Genomic DNA, 25970 nt, shown 5'->3' on the forward strand with positions numbered 1-25970 from the left:
ATTAGTTATTAGTGCTTGTTGTTTGTGTCCTTTATGACGTTAAAAACAGTGAGTTTCCTGTTTGGAAGGATTTTCAATTTTGTTTAACTGCCAGGCAGACAGACAGAGTGGAGACATTATCTCACTTCTCTTTGCACATATGCGATCAGGACTGATTCAAAGCCAAAGTACTGCTATTCCTTGAATCAGAGCCAAAACTTGTTTTCCGATGAATGTTCCGATTCGTGTTCAAAATATAACATTCAATTGAAATACGAGTAAGTTGTTCCGCGATGATAAACTGACATTTTTTGACAGAAGGACAGACAGACAGAAGTGAACCGATTGCTTAACCTTGCATTTTACTTCAACCGATTTAATTTTGCCTTCTCCCCCCAAGCCCTCTCCCTCCCACAGATCTCCCGATGTCCCTGTTCTCTACTGTTGTACTTGTATGCTTCCCTCTCTCTCCCCATCTTGTCTTCCGCTCCCTTTATCATATGTTTTATGTGTCAGGTTTTTTTTTTTTTGGTGATTAATGTTAGCTCTTACATGAGCCTCGATCTTGTATACAAAATAACACAAGGTAATGGGAATATGTATGCAGAGATGGATTTGGTGTCAAACTCCTGGCATTTTGTGTACACAACATGTACATCACTACAAACTATAATACAGTCTTCTTTCCTTTGTATATTCTTTCCTCTGCTTTCATTTATTTGTGACCATAAGTCCTGGTCTTCACGGACCCGAGTGCCCAATGGATGCCGGCCTAGTTTGGAGGGAATCTTTGCATCATGTATGTGCATTATGTCAGCATAATTTTGCATTTAGGGTCAGAGTTGCTGTTTGTTTATTTTATCCTTCCTGACTACATCCTCACCTCTTAACTGGTGATCAGTGGGGTAGAGACGATGCATTCATGTGGCAGATGGCACTTGTTGCCAACAGGTTGTGCAGCATTTGCTGTTATGGGACTCGATCTGTGCCTTGCTGCCTCATCAAGTTAGGGGGTTTGAGATATATATACAGTATATATATATATATATATATATATATATATATATATATATATATATATATATATAAATATATATATATATATATATATATATATATATATATATACATACGGGTGTCCCAACACCTTAGCCCTCCCCCCCCCCCCCCCCCTTGCCCAGCCCAACGTAGGAGAGGTAGGGAAAAACCACGAATAGGAAAAAAAACCTTTATTATTCGACATCTCATGTGCACAGTTTCAAAGCTTTGCTTCAATATTTGGTGTGCCCACCGCCCGCCGACCGAACTGCCTCCAAACGCGCGGGGTAGGATTCCAAGAGAGACCCAAACAAGTCACGATCGAACTCCATTTCTTCGAGGACGTTAGTCAAAGCAGTGAGAAGCTCTTCCCTGGTGTTCTGGAGGCGTTGTTCAACTCTGTCCTTGAGTATCGCCCCCAAATGTTCACAGGCGTTGAGGTCGGGCGATGCTCCCGGCCACTCATCGTTTCCGAAAAAATCGACCTTGTTCGCCTTCAGAAGATTCTGGGTCGCCAGTGCGCTCATGCACGGGCCTCGGTCGTGCAGAAACGTGGTCTCCTTGATGCTGAGGACATTTTCTGGGTTCCGTAAGAACGGAATAACATGGCGGGTCAGCCAGCACAACGTCTCGGAGGTATTTGCCATCCCATGATTGTCCTTGCTCTTTGATGACCCACATCAGCCTTTTCGCTGTGAACATCAAGAAGACGCCAACGCACCGTGCTGTCTTCTTCTTCTTCTTTCGTGTATCATCAGATGGCCAGCTCAGTGTCGTGCAGCCATGCCCTCCTCTCTAGTCCTACGTCGAAGAGGCCGGCTTCTGAAGGTGGTCTGTATAGGGGGCAGGTGGTAATTATGTGTTCGGCAGTCTGCTCAGGCTCGCCGCACTCGCACGCGGCGCTGTCTGCCAGGCCCCACATCTTCAGCGATGATTTGAAGCGGCCGACCCCCGTACGTAGACGGTTCAGCAAGGTCCATTGCAGGCGTGGTAGATCTTCTCCTACGACGCCACCTCCTGGGTCCCAGATGTAGCGGTGGATGCGGGTGGGCCCGGCCGTTTCCCACACCTGCTTCCAAGTGCAGTGCTCCAACTCAATGTACTGTCCTCGATTTCTCTCGAATCTTGAGTTCTTGTGGAATGTCATCATTGTGAAGAGCCCAAATTCTGTCGTTCTGGAAGTTGGGACGTCGAGCCTCATAAATGAAAAATTCATCAGAAAGGGCCAGGAAAAGAAAATCATCAGAGGTCCACTCGCTCAACAACTCACAAAACCACATTCGATCCTCGACGTTCCTCTCCGTCAGCTTCGGTGCTGGAATTTGGTGAAAAGCCTTTGCGCCAATGGACTGAAGGAACCTGTGGATACTTGATAAGCTCTTCTTCTTCCCTCGAACCCGTTCAATCTCCTTTTGGAGCCCGCGAATGCTTTTCTTCTCCTTGGCAAGCGACTCAATGATGATATCCCTGCTTTCCTGAGACAAACATTGTGCTGTCTGGTCGGGCCGGCTGTCCATCTCGCAATCGAAGGGATCACGGTTCCAATTGCGTTTGACGAAGTCCTCAGACCTGTTCAGGTACTTGGCAACCCAGGATCGGGATATGGTTCCCGGCGTCTGATCCCTGGCGACTCGGAACGCGATAGCCATGATGCGGCATATCCACCTTTGCTTCTCGGAATCACCCGACCACGACATCACTTCACAAAATCTGCAACAGAACAAGAGAGACTCATTAGATCATTATGAAATTTGGTATTTGAGATGTCAAATGAATGATCCTTCCTGCTATATGCCCGTCATTGTACAGTGGCGACCCAGTAGAGCTGGGCAGGGGGGGGGGGCAAGGTGTTAGGACACCCTGTATATATACATACAGTGCCTATACAAAGTCTACACCTCCTTTCAAAATTTTCACATGTTGTTGCCTTATAGCTTGGAATTAAAATGCATTAAATCAGGCTTCCTCCACCTTTATTTACACATCGTAACCCACAACTTCCAAGTGAAAAACAAATTCGACAAATTTCAGAAAATTAATACAAAATACAAAACTGAAATATCTTGGTTGGATAAGCATGCACCCATTATAATAGCAATTGTTAATATTATATATGTCTATATGTGTATATATGTATACATGTCGAGATATGTATACATGTCGAGATGTGTATACATTCGTGGCCAAACATATTGGGATCCTTGCACTTCTTTCAAATAATGCACCCTTTATTTCCAGAAAATTGTTGAAATAAAAAAATCTTTTGGTATCCACAAATTTATTTCTTTGGTTTGCAGTGGAACAAAACAAAAAAGCTGAAAAAATTACTAAATCTTAGCTCATTCCACACAAATATCTTAAAATGTCCCAGACAATATTATTGGCACCTTTTAGAAGTTGTTAGAAATAATTAGATTTCAAGCAGGTGATTCTCCTTTACTTTGGAATTGAACTCACGAGTGGGGGGGCCTATGTACTCAATTTCAAGTTCGTGTGCAGTTCATGTTAATTTTGGCCAACCACTATAAATGTATTCCACTGGGTCCTACTAATCGGAAAAATGATGTCACCATTTTTTTTCTGTTGACCTTTAGTGACCTTGACTCAAGGTCAAAGTTCAAACGTCATTACAGTGACCATACTTCATTCAAAGTATATCGACCTTGGTACCAAAATGTGGCAAATTTCACAAGGAGCATTGGTTATGACATTTGTTTTGTCATTTGCCCTCTCAGATGTTTGCAATATGCAAATTAATAAGCAAATGACCTAATTAGAGAAAAAATATGCATAATTAACATATAGTCTTCACCATACATGTAAATCCCATCACTTCACATTGTTATTGAATGTCAATCATTCGTTACCATCTCAAAAGTGTTCTGCTGGATCCTAAACTGGAAAAATATGTTGCTTATTGTTTTCTGTTGACATGTTATTGATATTAACTGACCTTTGACATGTACTTGACTTTACTTACCTTGACCCAAGGTGAAATGTCAAATGTCACATGTGTGTGTCAAATGTCAAATGCACAGAGATGTGTGTGAGTGGTGCAGATGATGACAACTGTACTAACAATGACCACGGACATGCTTTTGGGATTGATGAAGAAGAAAAAGATTATGAAGATCCTTTGTTGTGAACAATATCATCTAAAAGCAAAAACATGTTTCCAGTTTACTCAGTGCAAAATTTTTTACAATGTGTGTCAACAATAGAACACAATCATGGTAATGCAGAATTGTGGCCAAAATATGCTCTTTGAACTTTGACCTTAGTTCAAGGTCACAAGAGTCACAAGACTATTGACAACATCAGTCAGCTAATAGGACCCAGGATACATTTGTGATTAATTACTAACAATTAACATTTTCTGGAGACGGGATGTACGAGCCATTATATGTATAACCGGGATATATGTTTAATAGGGAATGCTAATTATGCATATTTTTGTCTCTAATTAGCTCATTTGCATATTGCAAAAAAACCAAAGGTCAAATGACGAAACAAATGTCATAACCAATGCTCCTTGTGAAATTTGCCACATTTTGGTACCAAGGTCGATATACTTTGAATGAAGTATGGTCACTGTAATGACGTTTGAACTTTGACCTTGAGTCAAGGTCACTAAAGGTCAACAGAAAAAAAAACGACATCATTTTTCCGATTAGTAGGACCCAGTAGAACACACTTATAGTGGTTGCCCAAAATTAACATGAACTGCACACGAACTTGAAATTGAGTACATAGGCCCCACCCCCCATCCCCCCCCCCCCCCCCCACTACACCTGTGGTGAGTTGCAGGTGCCTGCAATATAAATATCACTCATTCATCCAGTTTGAATCGAGAAAAGGAGTCATTCTGCTGTTTTGTATCACTGTGTGTACCGCAATGAGCATGGAGAAAAGAAAGAAAACCGGAGACTTGTCTGAGGAAGTCAGACACAAGATTGTATCCAAGCATGGACAATCTCAAGGCTACAAGTCCATCTCCAGAGACATTGATGTTCCTGCGCCCTCCGTAGGCAATATTATCAGGAAGTTTAAGGCCCATGGCACTGTAGACAACCTCCCTGGACGTGGCGGCAAGAGGAAACTTGATTGAAGATTGCAGCGAAGGATTGTTCGAATTGTGGTGAAACCACCTCGATAAACTGCCAAACAGATTCAAGCTGACCTTCAGACACAACGTATGACAGTTTCAACTCGCACCATCCATCACCAACTCGGTGAAAGGGGGTTCGTTGGTAGGAGACCCAGGAGGACCCTACTGCTGAAAGACAGAGACATAAGAAAGCTCAACTGGAGTTTTTCCAAAACACACCTGAACAAGTCCAAATCCTTCAGGGAAAATGTCCTGTGGACAGATGAGAACAAATTAGAGCATTAAGATAAAGCACATCATCTCTATGTTTACAGAAAACAAAATGAAGCCTTCAAAGAAAAGAACACCTTCCCGACAGTCAAACATGGAGGAGGTTCAGTGATGTTTTGGGGTTGCTGTGCTGTCTCTGGCACAGTGTGCCTTGAATGTGTGCATGGCATCATGAAATCAGGAGATTACCAAGGCATTTTGGAGCGCAATGTTCAACCTAGTGTCAGAAAGCTGGGTCTCCATCGAAGGTCATGGGTCTTGCAGCAGGACAATGACCCCAAACACACTTCAAAAAGCACCCAGGAATGGTTCAAAACAAAACGCTCGAATGTTCTGAAGTGGCCAGCAATGAGTCCAGATCTACATACCATTAAACACCTTTGGGTAAATCGGAAAACAGCAATTGGGAGAAGGCACCCTTCAAATCTAGGAGAACTGGAGCAGTTTGCACAAGAAGAGTGGGCCAAACTGACAGTAGAGAGGTGTTGGAAGCTCATTCATGGCTACAGGAAGCGCTTGACTGCAGTTATTTTGTCCAAAGTCTGTGCTACCAAATATTAAGTCCAAGTTGTCAATAATTTTGTCAATGCCATTTCTTTTTTTTTTCTGATTTAAAAGGATATATTAAGTTCTAAATAAAAAACAAAGGTTCTGTAATATTAACAGTGAAATAAAAAATTGTGGAGCCCAAATATTTTTGTCAATTTCAACTTATTTTTAGAGAAAATTGTGAGTTATTTGAAAAAGGTGCTAAGGTGCCAATATTTTTGGCCACGACTGTGTGTCGATAAATGTATATATGTATGTATGTATGTATATATATATATATATATATATATATATATATATATATAGATAGATAGATAGATAGATATATATATATATATATATATATATATATATATATATATATATATATATATATATATATATATATATATATATATATATATATATACATATATATATATATATATATATATATATATATATATATATATATATATATATACATATATATATATATATATATATATATATATATATATATATATATATATACACAGACCCAATGTATATGTAATCATTGCACTGTATATCGAATTAAATTTTAATAGGGTGAAAGAAAATGAATACAGGTGGATAATAAGACACCACCCTGTATAAATCTGACTGTTGAAGGTGAACCCACAATCCGTCTCACCTCAGATAGGCATTTTTGAGATTAGTTTGTCATACTGTCAATGATCTATTTCCTTCAGTTCATGTACGTTGATTTTTTTTCTCTCCTTTTGCTTTCATCGCAGTGGAGAGCCCAAGAAACCTGCGAGTAAAACAGCTCAAGAATAACCGGCTCAAGGTGGTCTGGAAGCCTACAAAGCAGGATGTCTTGGGCTATCGGGTGACAGTGACACCAGAAACAGGTCTCATCGGAGTTATTTGAACATACAGTAGTTGATTATTCAGGTTTATTTTTGGTTTCATCCAAGTTATTTTTTAATCTGAGTTGTTTTTTGGGGTGCGGAGGTGGGGCTGCTTTCCTAATACTTGTTATTCTCCTGGCTCTGATCACTTTAGGCTTTCGGCGGATAACTTGTGATTTCGACTTTTCCTCAAGATGTCCAAACAACAATGTCATCAGATAGTCATGGGCAAAATCAACTCTTGCATTGCGTTCCAACATGTGCCAGCATTAAGGTTATTTCCAAAGGCACCAGGAATGCTCCATGTATTGGCGATTTAGGGAATGTTGGAATTTCTACTGAGACCAGTTTATGTCAGAAGATCATAGTCTTGGTGGGTGAGATATTGATAACATCCTTCATAAACAACTCAGCGCCAGGAAAACCATTAAAGGCCCAGGCCTGGAATGTCCATACTTGGTTTTTTTTTTACAAGTCGCCAACTACTCGGTATAATCCTCAGGGAGGTCCGGGTAATGTGAACCCATGAACTAATTTACTCATCCCAACCTACCTTTGGTTTACCAAGGTTATGTATTGTCAATGTCCTATTAAACCATGTGTTCCTAAATGATCTAGACCCGTAATGCAATTTCATCAAAACATCCCAAGTAAGTGCTCCAAACCATTTTTTTATGCGGCCACAAATTCCTTCGGGGAATTTTTCCATCAAAGTCAGTGTTGTCCCTCTTATTTCCCAGTTTTTCTTCCCTTTGAGGTATTGAATGAATGTCTGGTATTGATATAAACTTCTGAAAGTACGTGTGACCCTTACATACCGGATCCTTTTGGGCAATGATCCATCGGGGTAATGCCATGTGGAGATCTATACCCCATCTTACAATCCTTCCTCCTCTTCTATTTTCCTACACTTCATTTCCTTCTTCCCTTCGTAATGCCACATCCCTTTCCTCTTGCTTACTCGATCTGTGACCTTCTCCCCCACCCCCCCCCCCCCCCCCCCGACCACCCTGGGGAGCATCCTGCGTGCCATTGTGTTACTATAAACCATTTAAATGATGGAAATCAGGTTGCTTATTGAAGTTTTCTTGTGAAATTATATTACAGTTTTGTGGATGCACCACTTAATGATAACACAAATAATACTCCTAATAATAATAACTAGCCGAAACCCGTGGAACATCCACGGAAGGGAGGATGTGGTGTATGGATAGAGTGTACCATTATGGATGGCATAGGGGATTTGCTTGTTCGAGTAAGAGTTAGGAAGAAAGATGAGAATGAAGAGTGCGTATATGAACAACGTATTTATTGCAATCTACTTAAATGACAACGCTACGATATACTTTTGAAAAATGAATGGATTCGTAATAGGAATCGGCATAGCACCACTCTGGGATTGTCCACTCAGTGGACGGCTTGCTGTCGCCTTCGACTGTCCAATCAGCGGACGGCTTGCTTCGCCTTCACCCAGCAGACGCCAATAAGATGGCGTCGTAAGATGGCGTCGTATCGGCAGTTAATCGGATGCTTTTGGGCCCCAACGTCGGCTAATTCAGATTTTTCGAGTATGGCTGTACGTGATAAACAAAGAGCGCGGTTCGTAGATCGTAAATCCATGAGTGCCGTGGGCATCGGGTCACTGGGTGCGGCGTAAAAGGGATAACAAAGTCGAGTCCTTACGCTATTATTATATAGATATCAATATAATAATAACAAGGATGATGAAACAGCAACGCACCTTTTTTTTTTTTCCTTTTTTCTTTTTTGTTGTACACAAGGTCGAGGCTCGTGTAAGAGCTAACATTGATCACAAAAACACAAACTGACACATAAAACATAAAACATGATAAAGGGAGCGGGAGAACAAGATGGAGAGCAGAGACATCGGGAGATCTGTGGAAGGGAGAGGGCTTGGGGGGAGGAGGCATGGGAAGGGGGGGGGGGGTGGAAGAGGTAAAAAAAACAAAAACACAAAGACACAGCAAGGACTTCCAGGAAAGAAGTTGATATTTCAAAAAAGTGGATCTGGGGTGAAGTTAGCGGGGGTAGAAAAGATCAAGGTTTTGTATGGGGGAAGATTAGAGATGGTGATGAACAGCTGTTTTGAAGACCTGGAGGGAGGAGTGGGATTGAAGTTTCATTCGTCTATGCCATTTTTCACCATATGTGAAAGGCCCAAACTGTGTCATAGATCAACGTCTAATCTTGATGAATGAGCCGTACTTGCATGTACAACATAAATGTGTTTGAAAGTAACATTGGTTATGTAAAAAAAAAACTTTGTTTTAATTCATGGCGTTATTTTCACAACACTGCATGATCTGAGTGGTAAACACTGGCAAGCCGCAGCTGCCCACCATGTCCTCCAATCGGACAAAACGTCTTGGCAAACGCACCATCTCGTTCTGTGCATGATTAGAGGAGCTTTTGATTCCCTCCCATCCCATAGCAGAACGAATGCATCGACTGCCCTTTACTCCAGGAAAGTTCTCGACCCCCTTGGTCAGTATGGCTAATGCGATTGTGTGGGTTTCCTTTGCCTCGTGACCGTTCGTACCAAAACCAGAAGCAGACCACCATCGGTCCTCGATAACACATGTTGTGCAGCAGCTCTCGGAAGAAGAGGGTTTCCTCGGCTCCCTTGAAACAATAGAGAGGGACGTGCTCGAGATGGCTTTAGTCGAGGCCAGGGGGTTTTTGAGGCTGAGATGGAATGAGAATAATGCATCCTGTGGGACGTGGGGATGCTTTTAACTTTTATGTTTTCTTGGCACGTCGCTGGCCAAAGCTGAGCGTATTCACATTTGTCACTTGCTTTGTTCATGTCGCAAGTATTACGCATAATGAAAGAGCACTTATCTACGTCATAAAGACACACAGTCTCAAGATATTTTTTTTGGAAGCAGTTTTTATATCCAAGCTCAGGATGTGTAGTTGATGTGTTCATATATATGTAGTAGATGTACTGGATCGAGAGAAATCTTTGTCCAGGTGTCCATGTGCATGTTTGCTTGATATATTAGACTGTGGTTTATTATTGCCAAAGCACGAGGTACATTTTTATGAAGTTCATGGTCCTTAGAACATCAGCTCATAAAAAGTCAGTTAAGCAAAAACAAGAGGATCGTTTTCGAAATTGAACCTTGTGTTTTAATCTTGTGTGTGTGTTTCTTTAGGAGGCCCAGCACAGCATTTAAATTTACCCAAGACCAAATCTCAAACTGTCTTGAAGAATCTCCAGTCAGGGTTGGAGTACACCATCCAAGTCGTCGCCTACGATTCTTCAGGAGAAAGCCGGGCAGCTACGACCAGAACTCGCAGTACGTCACCCTCACACCTGGTCCACATCTGTGGCGTCCACCCGTGCCTTGTCCCATCTGCCCTGGTTGTACCACTGCCATCTATGCATTATCCCTTTCATTTCTCAATGGTGCCTCCGCATTTGGTCAACTGTCCCACCTTGTGCATGTTTACAATAAGCATTATCTGGAGCAAGATTGAACCATAGGAATGTATTAATTAGACCTGCCATGACGATACACAGGTGTAGCTAAAGGAACATTAATACTGTATTGGGTTCATAATAACACAAATGATTGTATTTCTGTTGGGAAACTTTTTTCAAATAGTCATTGGTTCTGGCACAAGCATGGAATGTATTCACAAATATATATGTATGTATGTATGTATGTATGTATGTATGTATGTATGTATCTATGTATGTATGTATGTATGTATGTATGTATGTATCTATGTATGTATGTATGTATGTATGTATCTATGTATGTATGTATGTATGTATGTATGTATGTATGTATATATATATATATTTATATATATATTTATTATATATACCTATATATATTTACCCTGCGCTCGCGAAGTGAAAAGCGGGGTTAAGCATTCGGGTACGTACGTGCGTGTCTGCATTTCAGTAAAGTAAAGTGTGTGCCGTGTCAGCATTTTAAAAATTCATTTTCTCGGCAACCGTTGGTCCGATTGACACTGAAGTTTTCACCATAGGAGGGCCTCCTCCTGTAGAATACTTTAGTGAATATTATGACGTCATAGGTCATGTGATACGGGCGCCATCTTGGAAAAAACAAAAAAAATTGCACCTCCATATCTCAAAAACCGCTGCATAGAAATAATTGAGACAGGTCTCATTGCAAAGACATCTCCATGCGGAATAACGTATGTGAATGATGACGTCATAGGTGCCGCCGTTATGATGTCATAATTCGACAAGTAAAAAACTTTATCCGATTAGGATGAAATTTCTTGAGCATCTTCTCGGTATAAATTGATGAGAAATAAAATTATAATGACATCGTAGGTCACGTGGTTCGGCCGCCATATTGTTTTGAGTGGAAAGCCTGAAAAACCAATTTTCTTCAAAACGACTGAACAGATCGAGGCCAAACTTTGCAGGCAGAATTGCATACCCATGACGAACAAAAAAAGTCAGCAAGATGATGTCATGCATCACATGGTTTCAGAGTTATGACGTTTTTAAGCATAAACTTTTAAAACCTAGCTCCTCCCTCATTTTTTATCCGATCGAGGGGAAACTTCACAGATGTGTTCAGCATATCAGTCTACTAAAATGACCTATTGGAATTTGCGATAGGTGACTTAGTTTGGTAGACATAATTAATTAAACGAAAATATAAAAAAATTCATAACTCTTGAACCGCTTCATTGATCGACGTGAAACTTTATATTATAGTAGAGGTTATGAAATGTAACAAGTGTGCAAAATTTCAAGATGATCAGATGTACAGTCTGGAAGCTAGAAGTTGTTATTGCATGAAGAAGAAGAGTCTTCTAGAGTGGGCATGGAATTAATTATCACACTGCACATGACGAGCAGGCAAAGTACGAAGCGACCTCACGGGGTCATTTTGACCTCAAATAAAATTCTGATTTCAGATTTGTCAATCGCTGAGGTATATTAACACATGACCAAAACAGATTTGGCGAAATTCCAACGATTTTTGACGAAAATATAACATTTGTGTCTGCATTTCAGTAAAGTAAAGTGTTTTCCATGTCAGCATTTAAAAAATTGAAACGTGACTCATTGTAAATAACTCCATATTGGCAATAAGTGTTGTTAACGATGTCATAATTATGGCACCAATGACGTCGTCATAATTCGACAGGGACAACGCTTAGTCTGATCAGTTTGAAATTTATTGAGCATGATCTATGCAACAATTATTTAGAGAATATACATTTATGATGTCATCGCTCACGTGGTCTGGCAGCCATATTGGATCAAAAAAAAAAGAAACAATTATAATAAAACACTGTAATAAAACTGTAAAACACTGTAAGTCGCCAAATAAAACACTGCGTGCCCTCATTAGATTGGATAACTAAAATTAGATTATAATTGTTACTCCCGACCGCATCGAGGCAACACCATATAATAAGTGGATACCAGAGATAATGTACCGTATGGCAGGCGGTACTTATCGCTCCCATTAAGGTACAGTGATAGCTGAATGGGATACCTTAATGGCGGTTCACCACTGATGGTATGGAGTCGCCTAATGACTGATATATATATATGTGTATATATATATATATATATATATATATATATATATATATATATATATCAGAATATAATTATTTAGTGCTCCAACCTAATGAGCGCACGCAGTGACGTCACCGCCACATACATACACCTTGCCTGCCAAACTCCAGAGGAGCCATCTAGCAGTACGTAATTTTAGATCTTATTTCAAATACAATCATTAGTGCATGCAAAAGCTCACAGTTCGTACGTGGCGGCGACGTTCTGGTTCTGGTTCTTCTAAAAATTGCTTTGAAGTTTTTTTAATCTTTGCTTTCTTAGATTGAGGCTCATGGAGGAGCTGATGAAAATGGTGAGAAGGTACATCAATATGGGAGTAGAGTCAAACTGGCAGACATGTAATGGATAATTGGACAAGGAATGAACAAATGCGCAACATAAGTAAGGACACAGACATGACAAGAGAACTGAGGCGTTCAGCAGACAAAGGATATGTATGCAGAGAGGAAAAGTTGGAAAACATGGTAAATGTGGAAAGGCATGCTGGTGGACTGGAGGGTAGGCTCAAAAAGATGAGAATCAAAATAGGAATATGGAATGTCACAAGATGGCAATGTCTCACCATTTTAAGGGAGTGGAGGGAAGCACATGATTGGAAAGACTCAGGGAGGTGAATACATCGTGGAGAGCAGGAGGACAAAAGCATGAGGTGGGCTGTTAATCAATATTTTTGGAAGACAACAAGGTATGGATTTGTTGGCTGAGCCAGTGCGACCTGGGTGGAGGGAGGAGGGTAGTGCTCAAGCAGAACGGACGGCTTAGAGGGCGAGTTTATAGGGCCACAACAAATCTGAGGAGATAAGCTATTGCTAGGCCACTAACTTCTCTGTGGTGGGAGAGGAGCAGAAGAGGAGCAGGCCTTGCCCCCTCCACTCCCCTCCAGCTTCCTGACGAGTTGCTCCATTTACTACTCATTTGTCCTTAGGTCATCCTGCCTAGATAAACAACCCTTGCTGGCTCATCCATGGTGCACATGCCGACAGCGCTGTTTGTTCAGTGTGCTAAATAGTTAATTCCTTAATCCTCAACCTGATGTGTGTTCTTGACATGGAACTAACGATTCAATAACATGACGTTTGTAGCAATTAACTCCATGGGACTTGACGAATGATCCGAACCTCTCCTAATTCCACATTTTAACTTCTCCTCTCAAAATTCCTTCTCCCCCATCCCATCTCCCACTCACCCTCACCTTCATTCCACTGCCCCACCTTCCACCTCACACCATTGGGGCAAAAAAAATAATTCTGTTTTTACAGATCTGCTCATCCATGACTCTGCAGCATTTCTGGATTATTTGTTTAATCCAAGGTTTTCTCTTGCAGGATTTTGCTGATTCATTTCTCCCTGATAAGTTATACCCTTGCTTTGACAGACCCTCTTGTTATAGTGATGGAGGAAACTCTCTCTCTCTCTCTCTCTCTCTCTCTCCATGACTTCTTCAGTCTCAACTTTCTCCTCCAGTGTTCTCAAACCTCTCCTCCAACCTAACTTCACTGGAGAAGGTAGAGAAAATTCTGTCCAGCTTCAACCCTGTTTCAGCAACGAGTTCAGATGCCACCAGTGCCCATGTTCTCAAATCATGCCCTGCTGCTCTTGCTTCTCCTCTGTCTGTGCTCTTCAGAATATCCTTGACCTTTGGCCACCACATTCTGCCTAGAAGTCAGCAAACATCACTCCCATCCACAGCAATGGGTACAAAAATGGATCCGAACACGGCAGTGACTTCGGCTCTGTCTTATTCCGATCATCTACGTAAACGACCTCTGCGATGCTCTGGAAGCCCTCGCTTCCTTTTTACAGATGATTGCCCATTTTATTGTGTGGTACCCACCTCATCCCACTAACAGAATGAAAACAGTTGCGTGATTCTCGGCTCATCTGGGATTGATTAAATTCTGCTCTGAGAAATGGATCATGTCTTTCAATCTTGGAAAATCTCCCAGTCACACCTTGTCACTCTGGAAGCATTGTCAAATGAACACACCATCTATTTTTATTGGTCAGTTATGATAAGAGGTTCAGTCTCTCAAACTCGTAAGTCTCATCATCAACCAGGAACTCTCCTGGGTGGACCATATTACAAATCTGGTCTCTAAAGCCAGGCTTGGACTGCACGTTCTCCGTCATTCCGAGTCATTGCTCAAAATATGAACTACTTACTCATGTACTGTTCTCACCTATGGTCTGGGGTCCCAGCATCAAATCTCTCTTTCCTGGATTTAGTGCATCGAAAGTTCTCAACAATATTGCATCTCCCATGATGAGGCCGAAGCACAAGACCTGTTGCTGTCCATTGCACACACGTAGGTCATTGGCCTCTCTGTTTTACCGCCTCTCCTCCAGCTTCACTCCTTCTAATCTCTGAACCTTCCTAGATCCCCCAGTAGGCTTGCATTCTAGTAACCCCTCCTGGTTTAGACTCCCAAAATTGAGGCTTTCTGCACACCCCCACTCTTTTGGTCCTCTTTTCTCCCATTTCTGGAATGGTGTTCCGGAGACTGTTCAAGTCTACTCTTCCCTCCAGCAGTTCAAGCAAATGGTGCACCACCATCTGATATAATCTCCAATTCGCTCTTGTGATCATTTCTCCCCCGTTAACCCGACCTCACACTCTCATATTTGCAAGTTACTGTCTTTCCTACCCGACTCTCTTTCCTCGTTTCCTGTTCATCCATTCCCTTCCTGTGCCAAACTCTGTCCCCACTGTCCCACTGTTTGTTCGTTGCCCTTTTCCCATCTGTGGTTTCTCATGGTTTCTTCTGGTTGTATATCTTTGAGCTATTTTACATATGCTGAGCCACTGCTCTACTTTTACTTGCCAATTCTCTCCTTACACTATGGTGTGTCTGTGTGCTCTATTCTGTGCCTGTTTCCCCTTTACTACCATCTGTTGACCCTTTTCTTTCTAACCCTTAGCTCTTCTGAAACGGTGACGTGTATAAAAGAGGTGGAATGCCAGATTCATATCCGGACTAGGGCTCAATAGCAGATTCGTATTCAACAATCTCAATGTAATCTTTGTACTTCCATTCCCATGTTTGAAAAGCATTCTTCCAAGCATTTCAGGGACTGCCTTTTTAAAACCAACACTTGGAAGCCTATAGAAAGTATGAAGAGGTTCTACCTAGAAAGCCTCACTGACTGATCATTCACAGAATTATTATTTTTGGTTCGGATCTCAGTGGAACCGCTCCAAGATTGCTTTCCAAATGACTTCATTACTTCACTCACTCCCAGGATAAACCAATCCCCCCCCCCCCACCCCCCCCCCCACCTCTTTCCAAGGTCGAGTATCATGGAAAAGGATTTAATCATGTTTTTCAACCTTTCATGTAAAGATAATTTTATTATCCTACTATTAATTTTCAGTGTATCACTGGCTTTGACACCAATGCAAATTTTAATTGCGGATCCTAGGCATCAAAAAGCTACACATATCAAACAAACAGTTTCAAATGGAGCAATTGTTCATTTCAAATGGAGCAATTTCAAATGGAGCAATTGGACTTCTGCGCATGCGCAAGATTGGTCGTCACGTCTCTTCAAAGCTGTCCCCGCGCGCACGCTTTAGAAGTTAAGTAATTTTTCACAATTGTGTTTTTGTCGAATCTGTATCTTTCTTTCGGTGTATGTACCTATTGGGGTGACTTTAATAGGTTTCTCGGTGTTGGTTTTTCATACCTGTGTACAGAATCGTCGTTTTTTTCGTATCGTGTATTCTGAGGCCTAGTGTAGTGCTAGTAGGCTACCGTGTCAGCCCTTGGCTTGAGGCTTTTTTTTGTCTCAGCGGTTCTTCGATCACGCTGCAAATTACTTTCGGTCTCTGTTTTTCACGGTCTTTTCACCCCATACTTCCTTGTTTTAAAATCTCAAAAAAATAATAATAATAATAATTTTTTCCTTCCCTGTTCTTATTCGTTTATTCGTTCTTATTTGTTCGTTCGTTCTTCGACCACGTTCGTGATCACGTTGTTAAGAAATGTTTCATCTGTCCCCTGAAGAACTTTATTTTGTCATATTCTATAACACCTTTTTCTTCTTCTTCTATAAAAGAATGCTTTCGACTTGCTCACCAAATCTATTCATTCCAAAAAAAAATTCCATCTCTTACAGTGCATCTTTCATTCATTCCCTAAACTCTCCAGAACTCCACCCATCCTTCAGCGTCCTCAAATGTATTTTTGACTCGAATGTCTCAAGAAACTCATTTTGCAATAAATGTTCGTTTCCCATTAATCATACACTTTTCAAAATCCAATCTCACCCCTTCCCTCCAAATCCTCCCCATCACCCATCTCTTTCAAATCTTCCCCCTTGCCCCTCCCCCCCCAAATCTTCCCCATCACCCATCCCTTTCAAATCTCCCCCCCTGCCCCTTCCCTCCTAAACTCACCCCACTCCCCTCCCCTCCGAGACTCTCCCTCACTCCCCCCCCCCCCCTCCTAGACTCCCCTCTCACCCCTCCTCCTCAAAGCGTCCTCCCCGCTTCTTCCCCCTTCCAACTTTCACCTTCTTCTCCCTCAACCTTCTGCCTCACTCTTCCCCCTCCTCAAATAACACCTCACTGCACCTCACCCAATCACCATCAAACCTTTTGTCTGCCCCATTCTTCCCTTTCTCCAAGCTATTCTGTAATCTCTGACACACCTTCAACAGCTCTCCCTACCTCTTCCTCCTCTTCCACATCTTATCCTACCGCTCCCCCCCCCCCCCCCCCTGTTCTGTATCCGATTCTCCCCCTTCCTCTTCCTTAACAGTATGGACCTCAAACATCCGGGGCCTTCGCTCAAACTTAACTGATCTCTCCATACAGGTTGCTTCTGACAAACCAGACGTGATCTGCTTAACAGAAACTTTCCTCCTCCATGATGTCTCTGATTCCTTGGTATCTTTCCCAGGTTACTCCCTCCTCCGGTATGATAGACCTGAGCCTCGTCCTGGAGGTGGGGTTGCTATCTTTATTTAAAAAAACTCTCTTCCTCACTTGCCCTGCACTGCCCTCTCTCCAACTCACCCCCAGGAATACCTTTGGCTACGGCTTCCCCTTCACTCCCACCTTTTGTTCATATGTGTGTTGTACCGTCCACCAAACAGTGATGACTCCATCTACATCTCGCTGTCTGATAATATGGACCAACGTCTATCTACCCATCCCAACTCTCTCTTCCTCATATGTGGTGATTTCAACTGTCACCATGCCAGTTGGCTGGGGGTGGGTACCTCTCTCACCAGCCATGGCTCTTCAGCAAAGGACTTCTGTGACTCACTGGGACTGACACAATCTGTCAATTTCCCAACCCGGATCTCAGTCAATGGAGCATCTTCTCTTCTGGACTTGGTTATGACTAACTTCCCTGAAAATGTCTGCTGCTCTTCTTCTGCTCCAATCGGCTCTTCTGATCATGTGCTTGTTAAAGTGGACATCTCTCTGACCATTCTCAGAGAGCCTCCTCAGCGTCGACGAGTCTGGCATTTCACTCAGGCCAACTGGCACGGTCTTCAAGCAGCCATCAATCATCTGGACTGGTCTCCCATCTCTACTGCCTCTGACATCAACTCATCCTGGGAATTCTTCCAAAGTAAATTGCTCTCTCTCATGCACAGATTTATCCCATCTCGTCTTCAGTTGTCATACCCTTCCTCCCGTCCATGGTACACGGAATCTTGTGGTGAGGCTATTGCGCAGAAACAACTTGCTTTCGTCTCCTGGAAAGCAAATCCAACGGAAGGAAATCTCATTTCCTTTCACAAAGCCCGAAACAAGTGTGTGTCCACCCTCAGGAGAGCCAGGAAACAATATCTCTCCGTTCTCAGGACCGAACTCTCTTATCTGTCTCCCTCTTCCAAATCCTGGTGGCATCTGGTCAAATCTGTTTCTGGTGTTTGTTCCCCCTCCATCCCCTCCCTCACCTCAAATGGCCACACGGCTGACTCCGCATGTGAAAAGGCTGAATGCCTCAACTCTGTGTTTGCCTCTAAATCTTGTGTCCCAAACCCATCCCTCTCTGTACCCACCATACCCAGTCGTACCCAGCTGCTCTTGGACTCTGTGTCCTTTCCTCCTGACAAGGTGGAAAAGTTTCTGTCAACCCTCGACTCTGATTCTGCAACTGGACCTGATGGCATCAGCCCACGGGTCCTAAAATCATGTTCTTCCGCTCTTTCACTCCCTCTCTCTGTTCTCTTCACCCTCTCTTTTGCTCAAGGTCATCTTCCATCTGCTTGGAAATCTGCCAACATCACCGCTTTGCACAAAAAAGGTGCAAAAACAGATCCCAGCAACTACAGACCAATTTATCAGAAAAGCCTTCTCCCAATTATCAGCAAAGTCATGGAATCCATCATTGCTTCAGATATGAAATCTTTCCTCTTCTCCAATGGCTTGATCTCTGATCATCAATTTGGTTTCAGACCTGGACACTCCACTCTGGACATGCTGCTTCTGCTTTCTCAACAATGGATGGAGGTTCTCAATGCCAAACAGGAAATTAGAGCAGTCTCCCTTGACATATCACGTGCCTTCGATACGGTCTGGCACCCCGCTCTGCTCACCAAACTCTCCTCTTTTGGTATCCATGGAAATCTCCACGCATGGCTGGCGGACTTCCTCTCTAGTCGTAGTCAATGTGTGACCCTGAATGGGTTTCTCTCATCTCCTCTTCCTGTTCAGGCTGGAGTTACCCAAGGCAGTGTTCTGGGCCCTGTGCTTTATCTGGTCTTCATCAATGATCTCTCTGACTCTCTTGAAAATCCTCTCTATCTCTTTGCTGACGACTCTACTCTCTGTCGCTCCATTCTTCATCCCTCAGATCGGCAGTCTGCAGCCTCCTCACTCTCTGCAGACCTTGACAAAATCACAGACTGGGCAAACAAGTGGAACATGTCTTTCAATCCTGACAAATCTCACACTCTTACGATGTCTCTCCGAAAAGACCGACTGGACAACTCTCCCATCCACTTTCTGAATAATCCTCTCCAAGAAGTTCTGTCACCCAAGCTTTTGGGTCTCACTATCTGCCATGATCTTTCCTGGGAAAACCACATTTCAAATCTGGCCTCCAAAGCCAGTCGCCGACTGGGCATCCTCTGTCGTGCGAAGTCCTTCCTTGGCACACCTGAGCTCCTCACCACATACAAGGCTTTCATTCGCAGCTCAATGGAATACTGCTCTCCCCTCTGGGCTGGTGCTCCTGCCTCACACCTAGCTCACCTTCACGCTGTTGAAACCAAAGCATTCAGAATCATTGGAATCTCCCGCGATGAAGCTAACTCCAAGGGCCTCTCACTCACTCACCACAGGCAGGTTGGTGGTCTTTCCGTCTTCTACCGACTCCTCTCTGGCCTTGCCCCCCCAGCTCTCTCTGGGCTCTGTCCCGCAAATATTCCTACAGGTCGCACAAGATCTGCCTGCAACCCTCTTATGGTTAAACTGCCAAAATCAGGACTCTCTGCTCACCTTCACTCCTTCATTCCTCTTTTCTCCCACCTCTGGAACAAACTCCCTCACTGTCTTCAATCCCACTCCACCCTCCAAGTCTTTAAAACAGCTGTTCACCACCATATCTTATCTTACCAAAATCCAAAACCTTGATCTTTTCTACCCCCGCTAATTTCACCCCAATTCCACTTTTTTGAAATACCAACTTCTGTCCAGGAAGTCCTTGGTGTCCTTGTGTTTTATACTTCTCCCTCCCCCCCCCCCCCCCCTTCCCATGCCTCCTCCTCCCGGGCCCTCTCCCTTCCACACATCTCCCTGCTCTCGGATGTTGTGTTTGTGTGCTTCCCCTTCTCTCCCCATCTTGTCTTCCGCTCCCTCTTTTTGGGTATTTTGTTTGTCTGGTTGATTTGTTTGTGACGTAAATGTTAGCTCTTTCACGAGCCTCGATTCAGTATACAAAAAAAAAGAAGAAAAAAAAGCACCTTGTCGCCATTAGAGCGTTTAAATTGCATCAAATGTGGCAATAAATGCGAATTGTTGCTCCCAGCATGCAGGTTCGAAGACAGAAGACGCCATTTGCATTTTTCCTGCCTACATGCCTACCCCGTTTAAAATCCCGTGTGGGCACAGGCCACTTTCTAGTGATAACAATGATAACAAATCTAATAATGAGTGCAATATAGAAAAAAAAAAACCTTTTTTGGTTTTCTTTTTTTTTCATTTGCAGTTGGTGAACCTTCAAGAAGAGACAGAAAAAAGGAAGAGGAGGAAGAGAAAGTAGAGCGAGAGGAAGAGAAAGAAGATAAATACAAAGATCTTTTTGATGGCAGTAAGTTCCCAAGTTTTGAGAACACATTCTCGTAACTGTAATACAAGGCTGTGGCTGCCATGCTTTGAAAAATTTCCATGCATTATGTTTGTAATTTGTGAACATCTTCACGCTATTCATTTGTTGATTAAACACTGACTGTTCGACCAGATGATTTACTTTGCACATAAACTTAAAGCTGTTTCATGAACATATCAGAACTGTTCGAGTGTTCATCCGCCATGTGCAATAGGAGGAAACATCGAACAAAAACAGCAAAAGTCGTGATTAATTGATTCCTTTTTTTTCACACGAACCACATAACCTAACAAAGCCAAAGCACATACGAGACCAGGGCAAGGCTTGGTTGGCAGCAGGCCCAAGGTGCTTGGCTCTGATTGTGGAAAGGGTTTCGGTGACAATGAGCAAGCAACGTCTTATCCTCATGTAGCCTGAAACATCATAAAGCCTTGAGAGTATTCTCTACCTGACAAGTCATCAATGAATATGAAAGGGGCAAACAAGACCCTGAATGCAAAGAAACAATAGTTGAAACAAAATTATATATATATATATATACATATGCAGTCTTGGCCAAAAATATTGGCACCCTTGCACTTTTTTCAAATAACTCACAAATTTTCTCTAAAAATAAGTTGAAATTGACAAAAGTATTTGGTCTCCACAATTCTTTATTTCACTGTTAATATTACAGAACCTTTGTTTTTTTATTCAGAACTTAATATATCCTTTTAAATCAGCAAATAAAAAGAAATGGCATTGACAAAATTATTGACACCCAAGACGTAATATTTGGTAGCACAACCTTTGGACAAAATAACTGCAGTCAACTCTTCCTATAGCCATGAATGAGCTTCCTACACCTCTCTACTGGCAGTTTGGCCCACTCTTCTTGTGCAATCTGCTACAGTTCTCCCGTATTTGAAGGGTGCCTTCTCCCAACTGCTGTTTGTGTATTTATATATTTGTATTTTATATATATATATATATATATATATATATATATATATATACTGAAACGCAAAAGAAACTTACCACCTTTGAAACCTTTAAATATCAACAATAACACTGCGTGTAGTAAATGTGTGAACTTATTTGTGGACAATAGTGTCCTTACTGTCAGACAAAACGGTCACGGATAGTCACTTGAACCTTCAATGGTCACTTCATAGCACAGCTGTTGAACAGCCGTTTTGACTGTCAGTGATTAGCCAAGGGGTACGGGATGATTTTAATGAGCTGCACGTGATGTCTTGATATTGGCTTTAAAAAGGCCAGTGCAAAATGGGCATTTCAATCAACATGCCACGATTGTCAAGGGATCAACGGCAGCGTGCCCTGGGCATGCTGCAAGGCGGACTGAGCTACCGTGAGGTGGCATGTCGCCTTGGCTGTTCACACCAGACGATATCGGCCCTGGTGAACAGAGACACCCTCCACAACTCTGCAGATGACAGACCTCGATCAGGGAGGCCAAGAGTCACCACTGCAAGGCAGGACAGGCAGATGGTCCGAAGTCACCTGCGGGATCGATTCCGTCCAGCATCCCGCACTGCGGCAGAAACTCCGGGGCGTGCAAACCCACGGATCTCCAATGATACTGCACGAAGACGACTGCATGACTATGGTCTGACTGCCAGAAGACCATACAGAGGCCCCGTGATGACGGCTGCGCATCGCCGCAACCGACAGAGATGGTGCCAGCAGCATCAGCGGTGGACCTTGGCGCAGTGAAACGAGGTCGCTTTCAGCGATGAGTCAAGGTTCTGTGTGGACAGTCCTGATGGGCGTGAGCGTGTCTGGAGAAGAACTGGCGAGCGATATGCCGATTGTTGCGTGCGTCAAGCCAACAGGTGGGGTGGCCCAAGTGTGATGGTGTGGGCCGCCATATCAGGCCGGTACAGGACGCCACTGGTGGTTGTGGATGGGAATCTTAACGCCCAGCGGTATGTGGATAACATCCTGCGACCTCATCTGCTGCCATTCCTGCGAGACCACCCAGAACTGAGAACCTTTCAGCATGACAATGCTCGTCCCCATGCTGCTCGCTTTACCACTGCATTTCTCCAAGGCGAGAACATCAACACCATGCAGGGGCCTGCGCTCTCCCCTGACCTGAATCCCATGTGAACAGCCAAGGCGACGTGCCACCTCACGGTAGCTCAGTCCGCCTTGCAGCATTCCCAGGGCACGCTGCCGTTGATCCCTTGACAATCGTGGCATGTTGATTGAAATGCCCATTTTGCACTGGCCTTTTTAAAGCCAATATCAAGACATCACGTGCAGCTCATTAAAATCATCCCGTACCCCTTGGCTAATCACTGACAGTCAAAACGGCTGTTCAACAGCTGTGCTATGAAGTGACCATTGAAGGTTCAAGTGACCATCCGTGACTGTTTTGTCTGACAGTGAGGACACTATTGTCCACAAATAAGTTCACACATTTACTACACGCAGTGTTATTGTTGATATTTAAAGGTTTCAAAGGTGGTAAGTTTATTTTGCGTTTCAGTATATATATGTATATATATATATACACACACACATGTATACACTACATGATCAAAAGTATGTGGACACCCCTTCTAATTCGTGGATTTGGCTGTTTCAGCCACACCCATGGCTGACAGGTACATATAATCAAGCACACAGCCATGCAATCTCCATAGACAAACATTGGCAGTAGAATGGGCCTTACTGAAGAGCTCAGTGACTTTCAAAGTGGCACCGTGATAGGATGCCACCTTTTCCACAAGTGTGCTCGTCAAATTTCTGCCTTGCTAGAGCTGCCCCGGTCAACTGTAAGTGCTGTTATTGTGAAGTGGAAACGTCTAGGAACAACAGCTCAACCGCGAAGTGGTAGGCCACACAAGCTCGCAGAACAGAACTGCCGGGTGAGGAAGTGCATAGTGCATAAAAATTGTCTGTCTTCGGTTGCAACACTCACTACCGAGTTCCAAACTGCCTCTGGAAGCAATGGCAGCACAACATCTGTTCGTCGGGAGCTTCATGAAATGGGTTTCCATGGCCGAGCAGCCGCACACAAGCCTAAGATCACCATGCGCAATGCCGAGCATCAGCTGGAGTGGTGTAAAGCTTGTCGCCATTGGAGTCAGGAGCAGTGGAAACGCATATTGCTCCATACATGCTTGTTCTATGTTGCATGGGGTACGCATGATTTTAAATAACATTTGTTATATTGCTTCATACACGCTTGTTATATGTTGCATGGGGAACGCATGATTTTAAATGACATTTGTTATATTGCTCCATACATGCTTGTTATATGTTGCATGGGAAACGCATGATTTTAAATGACATTTGTTATATTGCTCCATACACGCTTGTTATATGTTGCATGGGGAATGCATGATTTTAAATGACATTTGTTATATTGCTCCATACATGCTTGTTATATGTTGCATGGGGAACGCATGATTTTAAATGACATTTGTTATATTGCTCCATACATGCTTGTTATACGTTGCATGGGGAACGCATGATTTTAAATAACATTTGTTGTATTGCTCCATACACGCTTGTTATATGTTGCATGGGGAACGCATGATTTTAAATGACATTTGTTATATTGCTCCATACATGCTTGTTATATGTTGCATGGGGAACGCATGATTTTAAATGACATTTGTTATATTGCTCCATACATGCTTGTTATATGTTGCATGGGGAACGCATGATTTTAAATGACATTTGTTATGTTGCTCCATGCACGCTTGTTACTCTCGCCTGAGGAGAGGGTATTGCATTTGAGTCCGTTTGTTTGTCTGTTTGTTTGTCCGCACAGAATAAATATGATTTTCTCTGCAACCGTTGGTCCGATCAACAGGAAATTTTCACCATATGTGCAACTCCATCTGTAGAATGTTTTAATGATAATTATGACGTCATAGGTGATGTGGTTAGGCCACCAGCTTGGAAAAACCGGGAAAACATTGCACCTCTATATCTCCGAAAGGACTGAATTGAAAAAATTGAGACATGGTTCATTGTAAAGAACTCTCCATGGGGAATAAAATATGTTAATGATGATGTCATAGGTGGCTCCATTATGACGTCATAATTCGACAATTACAAAACTTGACCCCATCAAGATGAAATTTCTTGAGCGTCCTTTAGGCATAAATTGGTGGAGAAAAAAGAATAATGATGACGTCAAAGGTCACGTGGTTCGGCCGCCATCTTGGAAAAACCGAAAAACTCTGCACTTTTATATCTCCGGAAGTGCTGTATAGAAAAAATTGAGACATGGCTCATTGCAAAGAACTCTCCATGGGGAATAAAATATGTTAATGATGATGTCATAGGTGCCTCCATTATGACGTCATAATTCGACAAGTACAAAACTTCATCCGATCAAGATTAAATTTCTTGAGCATAATCTAGGAATAAATTCGTTTTGAAAAAAATAAAATGATGACGTCATCGGTCACTTGGTACGGCCGCCATATTTGTTTTAACACAAAAGTCTTAAAAACCACAGAAAATACATCCTGGCGAGGGTTTGCAATCTTTGATTGCTCTTTTTCTTGTTATATGTTGCATGGGGAACACGTGCTTGCCGATGAAGGAGGAATAAAATGATTGTTGTATAAAATTCATTTGATTTAGCTGTCATTGTGCATTTTATGGTAAATGCATTCATATGTGCAGTAAACGTTTGGAAACTTTCCGACAGTGGTGAAAGTGTGAAAATATAAAAGTGAAATACGAGTGTGAAACTACAAGCACAATATTATGTATGTCATGAAAGAGTGAAAATGTTATCCAAGTCACCGTGCCACCGCTTAGAGTATGTTTCACAATGTACAATCATAACTCAATTGTGAAAGTATTGTTATATCAGTCCCTACGTTGCGTTGCGATAATATTTGTCCTCTTCTTGACCAATTTCCTTGAAGAGCATCATTTGGAAACTCAAATATTTGTGGTTAAGGATGGGGGGGTGCTCCCTTAACTTTAAGGAAGGATTTAAGGAAAAACTTAAGGATTATTCATCTATGCAACCATCCTCAACTTAAGGAGGTCCTTAAGGGGAAAGTTAACGAAATCCTCAATTTTTCCTTTCGGATGTCTTATGCAACCGGGCCATAAACTCCGCCAACCTTAGGTGGCGGAAGTAATAAAATGGTGATTGAGAATCGAATGAATTTTACTGAATAATCATTGTATTCCTCCTTCATCCACAAGCAAGTGTTCCCCGTGCAACATATAACAAGTGTCATTTCAAATTCCGTGGTCATTACATGTTCATG

The 25970-nt window shown here is 42.5% G+C and overlaps 1 protein-coding gene across 1 annotated transcript in view; it reads left to right on the forward strand.

Moving 5' to 3' along the window:
• LOC137439093 (collagen alpha-1(XIV) chain) overlaps nt 1–25970 on the forward strand; it is a 173449-nt gene that overhangs the window by 16508 nt on the left and 130971 nt on the right. Inside the window, exons 3-5 of the mRNA XM_068134790.2 lie at nt 6703–6819; nt 9999–10142; nt 20596–20697. Of these exons, the coding sequence (XP_067990891.2) occupies nt 6703–6819; nt 9999–10142; nt 20596–20697 (363 nt within the window). The remainder of the gene's footprint in view (nt 1–6702; nt 6820–9998; nt 10143–20595; nt 20698–25970) is intronic.

The sequence above is a fragment of the Myxine glutinosa genome, chromosome 13, assembly GCF_964187855.1.
Source record: "Myxine glutinosa chromosome 13, kmMyxGlut1.1, whole genome shotgun sequence".
NCBI classification, from domain to species: Eukaryota; Metazoa; Chordata; class Myxini; order Myxiniformes; family Myxinidae; genus Myxine; species Myxine glutinosa.